Below are 11286 nucleotides of genomic sequence, written 5' to 3'. Positions count from 1 at the left end.
CGGCTCGGGCTGCTGCTCCAAGGCTCCTGGGAGCTGGTGGCTTCCCTGTGGTCAAAGTCCCAGCCCTTGTCGTGCTCCCTCAGGGGTGAGTGTCAAGCCAGGAGTGAGCCCCAAGCATGGCCCGTGTGACCCAGGGGGTGACCATGGCAGGGGCACCCCAAAAAGTGGCACCCTGGGTCTGGAGAAGGGCTGACAGGTGCTCAAGGTGTCACAGCAGCCAGGCTGGTGGCAGCAGCTCATGTCCCCCTGCCCTGCCACAGAGCCCTGTCCCAGCCCCACCTGCCCTGCCCTGCCCTGCCCAGGGTGGCTCTGGGGGCTCCTGTCCTGCTCAGGGTCACCCTGCACACAGGACCAGTGTCAGCCAGCATGGGGGGCTTTGCTGCACTGCCCTCCCTGGGGAAAATTGTTTCTTTGTGCTCCCCAGACCCTCCCTGTCCCCCCCAAACCCAGGGCAGGACAACAGGCCCTGTCCTGTGTGTCCTGCAGGGTGGCCCTGCAGATAGACAGGGTGGGGACAGCTCTGCAGCTCCCAGTGCCTCCTTATCTGGAGCCAGCCACGCTGTCCTGTCGTGGCTGCTGGGAGGGCTGTGGCACTTGGGGGGTCTCTGTGGCATCTGGGGGGTCCCACACCAGCTGTGGGGACACTCAGGTCCCCTCTGCCACTGTGGGGTACAAGGCCACAGGGCAGGGCTGCCCTCGGGTGCTGAGCAGGCAGCAGGGATGGCAGGCACTGCCAGCATGGGGACAATGCCATGGGGACAATGCCATGGGGATAATCCCTGGGACTCACCTGGAGCTGGCAGGGCTTGGGGGACTCAGGGACACTGCCTGTGTCACTGCTCTGCACACTGGGGTGCCTGTGCCACAGTTTGGGGACACTGCAGGCTCCAGGACTCCTCTGGGTCACAAAAGGGACCAGAACAGGAGGTCCCTTGCAGCCCTCAAGTCCCCACAGCCTCACGGCCTGGGACAGGCTCAGAGCAGGGCTGGACCCTGTGCCCCCTCCTGCCAGGGGCTGCCCAGGCCATGCTGCCCCTGTTTCTGTCACCCAGAGGTGACAGAGGGTCCAGGGACACCTTGTGTGGCAGGGCAGGGTCCCTGATAGCCCGAGGCTGCTGCTTATCGGGACCCGGAGCACGGGCAGGGGATTGTCATTATCACCTCCCCCCAGGCGAGTTCCAGGAATGCCAGCCTGGCCTGGCACAAACAGCCCGGCACAATGGCACAGCCCCGGCTGCAGGATGTGGCCCTGTGGGGACAGACAGGGCTGGGGGACACAAATGAGCGGGGTCATGCACAGGCAGGTGACACTCATGGTCAGGGGTGGAGCCGTTTGGGGACACGCGTGGTCAGGGGACAAGTGTGACCAGGGTCATGTGCAATGAGGGGACACAGCCCTCTTGGGGACACACGTGCTCAGAAGGGGCCCTTGGGGGGACACAGCTGTGGGTTGCATCCCTCCAGGGACACAGGTGGCCAGGGGAGGTGTTTCCCTAACTGGGGGAGACATCCCTCCAAGGGTCACATCCCCCTGGGAGGGGGAATGCGCTTCCAGGGTGTCCCTAAGGGCAGGAGGGCAAATCCTCTTTATGGGGACACACTGCTAGGGGTCATGTCCCTCAGGGGAGCAAATGTGGCACTACAGAGGTCACCCACCCCAGGGGACACAGCTCCCTGCGCCACGTGTACCCTGTACCTCACCTGAGGGTGCCTGGGTAGGGTGACCCCCACTCCCAGATGTCCCTGTGTCCCCCGGATGTCCCCATGGGACATTTGTGGGGCCACCCTGAAGTGGAAGACACAGAGGGTGGCCCCTTGCAAGCCCCAAATCCCCAAATCCCCCCATGGACAATGCCAGGCTGGGTGTGGGGAGCTGCTTGGGGCGGTGCTCCCCCGGGCATGAAGGGGTTAAGGGCCCCGTCCAGCTGTGCAGTGCAGATGTGAGATATGCAGATGAGGCAGAGCAGGTTTTATAAGGCGGGTGCAGACCCAGCACCCCACAAAGCCCCAGTGCCACCCCACAGGTAGGTGACACCACCTGGGAGCCCCCCTGTCCTGCTCAGGGAGGGTGGGACTGGGGGACAAATGTGGGGTTTGGGAACTTCTGTCCTGCTCTGGGGTGGGGTTATGGGATAAAAGGAGGGGTTAGGGGGCTGCTCTGGTGGGGAGGAAATTGGGAGCCCTCAATCCCACTCTGGGGAGCAGGACTGGGGGGCGAAGATGGGTTATGGGGGTCTTGGGGTGAGGGGACATTTGGGAACCTCTGCTCCTCTCCAGGGTGGTGGCAATGGGGTGACAAGGAGGGACTGGGGGGACACCTGGGCAGGGAAGCACTGAGAAGCTCTGCGCTGCTCTGGGGTGGTGGAACTGGGAGGCATGAGGAGCAGGTGGGGAGGTGCTGGGGCAGGATGGGACAGGACCGGGGAGACAGGAATGGATGAGGGTGACACCGGGGTGACAATGGGCTCCCTGAGCACGCTGTGTGTCCCTGCAGGCTCTGCTCTGCTCCCCGCGCTGTCCCGGGCAGGATATCATCGTATACTGTAAGTTGGCTATGAGACACTACAGTATAGATGATGTACTCCCCGGGCTGCACCGACCGCCTCCCGCCTCCGCCACCACCGCCGGGACACCGGGATGAGTGACACGGGCTGGGGGGACATCCCGGGCTGGGGGGGACAGGATCCGGACTCAGCCGGGCACCCACGGCCGGCGGGGAAACCGTTACCATTACTGAGTTTAGTAATGGTAACGGTTCTGCCGACGGCCGGCAACGCGGCACGGCACGGCATGGCACGGGATGGCACGGGATGGCACGGGATGGGATGGGAACGGCATGGGATGGGATGGGATGGTAAGGACAAGTGATGGAGCCCTGGCGACGGGCACAGGACAATAAAGATTTGAGTTACAGAACCGTGGCTCCACTGTCCTTCCTCACCGCATCCCCCTGCAGGCTCTGGGCCTGGCGGAACTGGGCACTGGGGTCACCGGGAGCACCGGGAGGGCACTGGTGACACTGAGAGCTCTGGGGGGGCGCTAGTGGCACTGGTGACATTGGGAGCTCTGGGGGGGCGCTAGTGGCACTGGTGACATTGGGAGCTCTGGGGGGGCGCTAGTGGCACTGGTGACATTGGGAGCTCTGGTGACACTGGGAGGCTGCTGGTGACACTGGGAGAGCAAGGGGGAGACACTGGTGGGGCGCTGGTGACACCAGTGACACGGGGAGAGCTGGTGATACTGGGGGGGCATTGGTGACACTGGTGAAACTGGGGGGGCACTGAGGGCACAGTAGGGACACTGGTGACACCGGCGACACCAGGAGCTCTGGTGACACTGGGGGACCACTGGTGACACGGGGGGAGCACTGGTGACACTGGTGGCATCAGGAGCGCAGGTGACACTGGTGACACCGGTGACACTGGGGGGGCGCTGGTGACCCCGGTTGCGCTGTGACCCCGCGGTGCCGCCCCCTGCACTCCTCGGTGCCGCCAGCAGGGGGCGCTCCCGGGCCCCACCCCGCCCCGCCGCCTCTCGACCGTTTCCATCCCACAATTCCCCGCGGCCCCGCGGCGCTCCGGCCCCGCTCTCGCGCTCTCTGTGCCCCCGCGCTGTTCGCCAATGGGCGCGGGCAGCGCTCCCCTTCCCGGCGTGCCCCGCGGCGCGCCAACATGGCGGCTCCCATGGCCGCGCCCGCCGCCCGGGCCGCGCTCTGGGCCGCCGGTGCCGCCGCGGCGGGGCCGCTCGGGCTGCGAGCAGGTGCGCCGGGACCGCGGGGGTACTCTGGGGGCGGCTGGATGCGTGAGGTGTGGGGCGGGACGCCGAGGGGCCTTGTGGTGGGGTGAGCGCTGCCCGGACGCTGCGTGTGGAGGGGGTGGCCTACGCGAGCTTGGTGTGTTTTAGGGATGTTCTTGGTACATTCGGTGTTTTCTTCCAGCTCCCCTCCCGCGGAGCCGCTGGAACGGGGGCGGCTCGGCGCTGGGGAGGATCCTGAGTGTTCGCAGCCGGTGCAGCAGGAGCAGCTCGGTGCTGCTCGGGATCCCGAGTGTTCCCAGCCCCTGGAACGGGAGCGGCTCGGTGCTGGGCGGGATCCTGAATGTTCCCAGCCGCTGGAACGGGAGCAGCTCGGCCCTGGGCAGCCTCCTGGGCATCCCCGCCGAGGCCCCACCTGCCACTCTGGGCCAGCACCCGCCGCCCGTGGCCACCGACAAAGGTGAGTGGTGACAAAGGTGGGTGATGGCAGCTGCCGCCCCGCCTGTCAGGGCTGTCCTGTATCCTGACCCCCCGAGGGTTTGGCACCATCCCAGCTCCTCGTTTCCCCGGCAGAGGAGCAGAAACGCCTCCTGGAGCACCGGCCGGACCAGCCCCCGCAGCCCAGGGTGCTGAGGATCGCCATCATCGGCGCCCCCAACGCCGGGAAATCCACGCTCTGCAACCAGCTCCTGGGCAGGAAGGTGAGGCTGGGGGGCAGCTCAGGCTGTTTCCTGGTTTTTTGGCTGTATAACATGTTTAACTGATTCCCTGCAGGTTTTCCCAGTCTCCAAGAAGGTTCACACCACCCGCTGCAAGGCCCGGGGTGTCATCACACACGAGGACACGCAGCTGGTGAGTCCTGGGGACCAAGGGCAGCATTTGCTCATCTGTGTCCCCTGGGATCGCCTCTCACTGCTCAAATATGGGGTTTTGCCATGAGCTCTCACTGCTGGCAAGCTTGAAACGTTTGTTTTTCCTTTTCCTAGATCATTCTGGACACGCCTGGCCTCACAAATCCCTTAAAAGCCAAAAGGTACCACCAATGAGCTGGGGAGGGGGTGTGTGCTGCCTAGCAAAATAAAACAGGAATGTGATTTTCAGTGTGCAAAGTTTGTAAAACAGGAGTGAACTGAATGCATGTTTTAGCCTTATTTTGCTTTCCAATTTTTTTTGCTGCAATTTCAGTAGCACACAGAGCCTGTGATGTCCTTTGAGCCTTTTTGTGTGTGGTTCCGTGTATCTGCACATGGCAAGGGATGTCACAACCCCTAAAGCAGCTGAAATGGGGGAAAACACTGGTTTCCCCCTAGTTTGAGAGGGAGGAAGACAATTATAATGAAGTGTGTTTAGTTTATTCATTTGTATTTGTGTTTCAGGCATAATTTAGATGAAGCCATGCTGACAGACCCATGGGACAGCATGAAACATGCAGATTTAGGTTGGTTTTCAACTCTTTTTGCATCAAACCAAATCCTTTTTTGGCACTCAAGTTCCCAGCTGTGGTGTCTGGGTGTTTGCTGGCAGCACAGGGAGTGTGAACAGGGAAGGAAGGGCAGAGAAAAGATCTGGAATATTGAGCTGAGGAGGGGATAAGAACTGCCTGGTGCCAAGGGGAGGCACTTTGGGTTCATAATTGGGCTTGGATGTTGAGATTTAGCACGTGTGGTGTCATTAGGGTGACATGGGTAAGCTGCATTTTTAGTGTTTTCAATAAAATCCTTCTTTTTGTGCCCCTCCTGAGGAGGGGAGTTGACCACAGACTGTAAAGCTGCAAGTGAACATTCTGGAAAATGTGGATTCATCCTTTTTCCCTCCCTCTTTCCTGGCAGTCCTGGTTCTGGTGGATGTGTCAGATCACTGGACAAGGAACTCTCTGAGCAAGGAGGTGCTCAGGTGCCTGTCTCAGTTCCCCCACATCCCCAGTGTGCTGGTCCTGAACAAGGTAAACCCTGCTTGTTCTTCTTCAGGCACCACCTGGCTCAGCACTGATGGGTTTTGGGTCCCTGGTGTGTTAAAGGACATTCCAGAATATTGAGGGGTGTGTGTACCCATTAAAAGCAGAATTTGTGCTGCTGTCTGGGGGTTAAATCCATCTGGGAAGAGGAGCCAGGTGAGCCAGAGAAATCTCAGGTTCTCACTGCTTGGGCAAACTGTGCTGGCACAAAATTGTGCCAGTTTTGGCCTCTGTCTGGTCACAAAACTGCCCTGTCCTGCAGCAGCTCCTTCCCTGGCTGGTTTCCTGTGGCTCCTTCAGATCCAGGGCCCAGCTGCCCACCTCATTTAGGATAAATCTTCTTTAGGATAAATAATTTCCTCTTTAGGATAAATAATTTTCTCTCTCTCTGCCTTCAGGTGGATGTACTAAAGAAGAAATTTCTCCTGCTGGAAATAGCAACTGACCTGACAGAGGGGATTGTAAATGGAAAGAAACTGGAAGTGAAATCTTCACCTAAACAGGATTCTCGTTCTTCAGTAAAGCTTCCCCTTCATCCCACTCAGTCTTCTCCAGCTGAAAGCAAAGTGCCAGGGTCTCCCTTTGGGCAGGAGAAGAATCAGGAGGCCCAGGAGGGCTCTGGTTTGGACAGGAGCAGTGATGCTGGGGGTGCTGGCACAGGGGAAGGGCCACAGCACCATGGAGTCAGGGGTCTGAAGGACATGAAAGGCTGGCCACACTTCCAGGAGATCTTCATGCTGGCAGCTCTGCGTGGGGAGGAGGTGGATACACTCAAGGTAACTCCAGTCTGAATTGTGTCACAGCTGGGACTGGGGTGGGAGCCTCAGCTTCTGTTCCTGGCCTGGGATGGGGGGAAGATGTCACATGTCAACGTGGGATGTGTCCCTGCTGCACCTGCAGGGTTTTCTGTACAAAACTCTCACCTGGGGCTCTCCAAACAGCAGCTTGGAGCAACAAGGATCCACCCAGTGCTGTCTGTGAGCTCCAGGCCTTCTGTGTGACACACACAGCCCTAGGGAGGGATGTCACAGCTTCCCTTCCTCCTGCCCCTGCCCAAAACCCCAAACCACCGCCCCAGTGCCAGGCCAGCAGCAGTGCCCTCCCTGCAGGGGCAGCTCAGGGGTGGTGGCACCGTGTGGGTGACACTGGGGTGCTGTGCCCACAGAGGTACCTCCTGATGCAAGCCAAGCCAGGCCCCTGGGAGTTCCACAGCGAGGTCCTGACCAGCCAGTCACCCCAGGAGATCTGTGATAACATCATCAGGGAGAAGCTCCTGGAGTACCTGCCCCTGGAAGTGCCTTATGGAGTGACTCAGGTGGGAATGTGCCCAGGCAGACTCGGCCATGAGCTGTTTTATTGGGAATTTTGGGCTGTGTGGTGAGAATCCCTTTGTTTGGATTCTGCCAGGCCCTGTGGGGTGACTCAGTACTTGTAGGTGTGCTCTAAGACCCTTTCTGTGCGTGAAGGGGCCCCCTTTGTGTGCTGGAGTGTCCAGGGGAGGGGTGCTGGGGGCTCCTGAGGGTTTTCCAGGATTGCTGAGTGCTCCATTGCTGTGGCAGGTGACACACGTGTGGGAGGAAGGAGAATGTGGGGAGCTCCTCATCGTGCAGAGCCTCCTGGTGCCCAGGGAGTCTCACAAGGTGAGTGAAGGAAGGAAGATGGGGTGCTGGGGAGGGTGAAGGGAGGTTCCCCAAATCCATCCTTGCTGTGCTCCCCTCTCCCTCTCCTTTGTACCCAGTACTGGCAACTGTGTTGCCTCAGGGTTTAATGCTGGAATCTCCCTCATTGTTTCTGTGGCTGCACCGTTGTCCTGGGTGAGTTTGGTGATGTTCTCTCTGGGTTTTAACACAGAGGATGTTGATTGGAAGAGGAGGAAAGGTCATCAGCAGGATTGCTCAGGAGGCTGGCCAGGACCTGATGAATGCTTTCCTGTGTGAGGTGCGCCTGAAGCTCAAGGTGGAGGTGAAGGGCTGAGCACCTGGTGTGTTTTAACAGCCCTTGAACTCTCTGATCATGTGGAGAAACCAGTCCTGGGGGTGTTCTGGCACCTTTGTTGAATCCAGAAATAGAGGATGATGGAGTTACTACCATGGGCTGAAGTGAATATATTATTCTTTGGGGGAACAGCCCAAACTGAAATAAAATCTCCAGACTTCCTATGGCATCTGGCCTGGGGACAGACACTGGAGAATCAGCTGCACCCATGATTCTGGTGCTGCCCCCACTTCTTTTGGGCTGTGTCTCATGTCCTTGCTCTCAGGGGTTTGTACGTGGGACTTCAGGAGCATCTCCTGCCTTGGAGCAAACAAAGGGTGGCAGTGAAGCGTTGTCAGCACATGTTTGCAATCCCTTCTGAAGGCTGAATCGTGGTCACACAGGGGGATGAGGCCACCCCAGCCCAGCTGATGGTCTTGTGTTGACTTTCCTCCCTGCCCTGATGAAGCTGGTGGGTGCAGGGAGTTGGTTTTGGGAGTTTGCTGGCAGCTGGAACATCTGTAATGCCTGGCTGGCTTGTCTTCATGTAAAACCAGCACGGACCCACTCTTTAGGAGTTCAAGTAGTTTATTCTATCACTTACTTCCAAGTCTTCACTCTTTGCACCAGGGTCACAGATAGAAACACAGCAACTGTTGCAGCTAAAGAAAGCCCCAAAGTGGGAAGAGTAGCAGGTTCTGCAGCTCAGGTGTAACAGAGAGCACCTGGCACCACATGTATGTCCCTGGGCCTGGTGTTTGGGGCTTGTTTTTTCCCTTTGTCAGGTGTTTGGAGCACTGGATACCTTCCTGCCAGAAATCCAGGTAATCCAGTTCTAAATTAACATCCCTGAGGGAAGAAAACCCCAACAGGGAAGAGATTGGGAAGGGTCTGGAACCCAAACCTGCTCAGTCTCTGTCCCTCTCTGGGGCCCTGTGAAAGAGACGTTTTAGCCTTCTGCTGAAGAATTCTATCTGGAATGTGAGATAACTGAAAACTGGGTTGGGAACCCTGCACAGAGTGTCTGTCCTTGTTCCCCAGGAGCAGGGGGTGCTGTGCTCCCTTCAATGCTGCTGTCCAACTTTTGTATTTCCCTTGCAATAAAATGAGGTCCCAGCACAAGTGATTGTTCTCTCCTTTATTCCTCGCTGGCAGCCTGACCTCACAGCCACCACCTTCCCTCTGGTTTATTCCAGCTCAAACCAGGGCACTTTGATGTCATTCCTCCTTCCCAGCTGAGCTTAGATCCCGTTTTCTGAGCTGAGGCTTGTGAAGGTTGCACCTTGTGGGGGGAAAGAGCTGGGCAGGCAGGGTTGGAGGGGTCTCATGGCATGGGGCACAAGGGGAAGCTGTCCCCTCTGTGTGGCCGTGTCAGGATCACCCTGTGCTGCCCCAGAGCTTCATCCCACGCTGCTTCCAGGGATGGAGCTGAGTGCCCCCAGCAACAGCCACCCCTGGGGACAGAGGAAATGCTGTTGGCATGGCAAGGGGTGAGTGTCACCTTCCTGACCTGTAGCTCCTTAAAGAGCTTTGATAATTAGGTTAATTATCCCATTGCAAGCCCATCGCAGGGGTGCAAATCCTCACTTCCCTGTGGGGAACAAACTTCCCCAAGGGCTGACCCCAGCTGTGGGGGAAGGTGTCTGTTGAGACCTCGGTGTGGGCAACACCGGAGCTGTGGCAGAGCCACCTCTGTGTCCCCTTCCTGACCCACCTGCAACCCCCTGTCCCCTCCCTGCCATGTTCCTTCATGTCTTCCCTGTGGCCCTGCCATGTCCCTCCCTGTTCCTCAAATGTCCCCTTCACATCCTCCCTGTGCTCCGCCCATGTCCCCCAGTGTGTCCCCGCCGTGTCCCTTCCCTCATGCCCCCCAATGTCCCCCCAGTGTCCCCCAGTGTGTCCCTGCCATGTCCCCCCTCGTACACCTCAATGTCCCCCAGTGTGTCCCCGCCGTGTCCCTTCCCTCATGCCCCCCAGTGTCCCCCAGTGTGTCCCTCCTACTGTCCCCCCATGTCTCCCAGTGTGTCCCCACCGTGTCCCCCCCTCATACCCCTTTATGTCCCCCAGTGTGTCCCTGCCATATCCCTCTCTCATACCCCCCAGTGTCCCCCAGTGTGTTCCTGCCGTGTCCCTCCCTCATACCCCATAATGTCCCCCAGTGTGTACCCCCCGATGTCCCCCCCGATGTCCCCGCTGTTCCCTGCAGTTCCCCCCGTTACCGGCAGGGGGCGGCGCGGCGCTGCCCCCCCCATTTCCCCCCTCCCCTCCCTCGCTCCCGTGGCCGCGGGGCCGCGCGTGCGCGGGGCGGGGCGGGCGGCGCGCGGGCCGCGCGTGCGCGGGGGCGGCTGCGCAGCCAGCACGGCCGGGGCGGGCGGCGGCGGCGGCGGCGGCGGGGCCGGGCGGGCACAGCGGCGGCGGCGCCATGAGGCCCGGGCAGGGGCACCGAGAGTAAGTGCGGCACACGGCGGGAGCGAGCGCGCGGCCCCACCGTCACCTCCTCCTCCTCATCACCATCATCATCCCCCTACTCACAGCGCGGCGGGACCGCCGCGGTTCATACCCCCCCCCCCCACCCCACCATTGTCCTTCCCGGGTGTCCCCTCCCCCCGGCCGCTGAGGCAGCCCCGGTGTGCCGACCCGCCCCCTGTCGCGACACACGCCGCCTGTCGCGACAGTCGCTCCCAGCCCGCCTCGCCGGGCTCTCCCCCGCTCAGCGCGGAGCTCCCAGGCCCCCCGGTAGCCCCGGCGCCCTCGTTACCTGTCCCCGGTACCGCGCACACGGCCCCGGATCGCGATAGTGCGGCAGCTATCGCGACAGAAGGGCCGTCAGGGGGAAGGGGGGATTGCGGTCGCAGTGCGAGCACATCCTTTGTGTGATTCTTTCCCAAGAAAAGTGTCTTTTCGCGAGAGGCTCGCGGGCTGGTTTGGGCTGGAAGGGACCTCCCAGCCCATCTCTGCCACGGGCAGGGAACAGGTATCGCCAATAAATCATCCGCCGCTTTTATTCCCCACCAACCCATTTTCAAGTGTCTGAAGAAGAAGGAGAAGAAGAAGAAGAAGAAGAAGAAAACTGCAGAGCTGGACTCCAGTTCTCAGTGCACTCGTGCAGCAGCAAAGTACTGAGATGGTTTTGGTTCTGCAGCGTGTGAAATGAATCTCCCCGACCAACACCTGCGAGGGCTCAGACGTCTCTCACCCTCCCCTGGTAGCTCTAGGTACAAGTTTAGGATAAATCACAGATGCAGGTTGATAAGTTCAACCAGAATTTGTTCTGCTCACTTCTTCCTACAGTCCTTTATTTCTCCCTAGTCGCATTCTCAAGAAAATGCAAGTTTTTCTGGAAAACTTTTTTTTGCAGCAATACTTTTTTTCCTCCTTATTGCACAAACCCGGTTCTTTGTTGCTCCGGTCGCTGCGAGAGAGGAGGGAGCTGGGAGCTCTCAGGAGATAAGGTTGGGTTCCTAAGTGATGTCATTTGTGCTGGATCAACGGTGGTGACTTTGTGATGGAATAAATCCTCCTGGACGTGTTGGGGCTGTGTGATTGTGTGTGTGTGTGCACTGTGGAAACTTGGTCTGATTCAGCAGCCAGGCTGAGAAAATTCT

At 59.5% G+C, this 11286-nt stretch overlaps 2 protein-coding genes across 3 annotated transcripts in view; both read left to right on the top strand.

Moving 5' to 3' along the window:
* The first annotated feature begins 3648 nt into the window (after window positions 1-3648).
* On the top strand, window positions 3649-8793 carry ERAL1 (Era like 12S mitochondrial rRNA chaperone 1). The gene is made up of 11 exons (XM_058817788.1): window positions 3649-3759; window positions 3938-4213; window positions 4327-4454; window positions 4528-4605; window positions 4740-4786; window positions 5130-5191; window positions 5583-5695; window positions 6106-6483; window positions 6873-7022; window positions 7267-7347; window positions 7559-8793. The coding sequence occupies exons 1-11, from the start codon at window positions 3672-3674 to the stop codon at window positions 7679-7681; spliced, it is 1524 nt and encodes a 507-aa protein (XP_058673771.1). The 5' UTR covers window positions 3649-3671; the 3' UTR covers window positions 7682-8793.
* Window positions 8794-10073: 1280 nt separating this feature from the next.
* Window positions 10074-11286, top strand: part of FAM222B (family with sequence similarity 222 member B) — a 36146-nt gene continuing 34933 nt past the window's right edge. Inside the window, exon 1 of one of the 2 annotated variants that reach the window (XM_058817743.1) lies at window positions 10074-10129. The gene's annotated coding sequence lies outside the window, so the exon portion shown is untranslated. The remainder of the gene's footprint in view (window positions 10130-11286) is intronic. The other variant, XM_058817741.1, reaches the window with a different exon arrangement.

Source organism: Ammospiza caudacuta, chromosome 20 (genome assembly GCF_027887145.1).
Source record: "Ammospiza caudacuta isolate bAmmCau1 chromosome 20, bAmmCau1.pri, whole genome shotgun sequence".
Lineage (NCBI taxonomy): Eukaryota > Metazoa > Chordata > Aves > Passeriformes > Passerellidae > Ammospiza > Ammospiza caudacuta.
The sequence above is the reverse complement of the archived record's forward strand: the minus strand, read 5'-3'. Positions and strand labels throughout refer to the sequence as shown.

Coding starts and splice junctions, on each gene's coding strand:
- ERAL1 (XM_058817788.1), top strand. CDS start 3,672: ATGGCGGCTCCCATGGCCGCGCCCGCCGCCCGGGCCGCGCTCTGGGCC. Junction 4,214..4,326: donor GCCCGTGGCCACCGACAAAG/GTGAGTGGTGAC, acceptor TTTCCCCGGCAG/AGGAGCAGAAACGCCTCCTG. Junction 6,484..6,872: donor AGGAGGTGGATACACTCAAG/GTAACTCCAGTC, acceptor CTGTGCCCACAG/AGGTACCTCCTGATGCAAGC.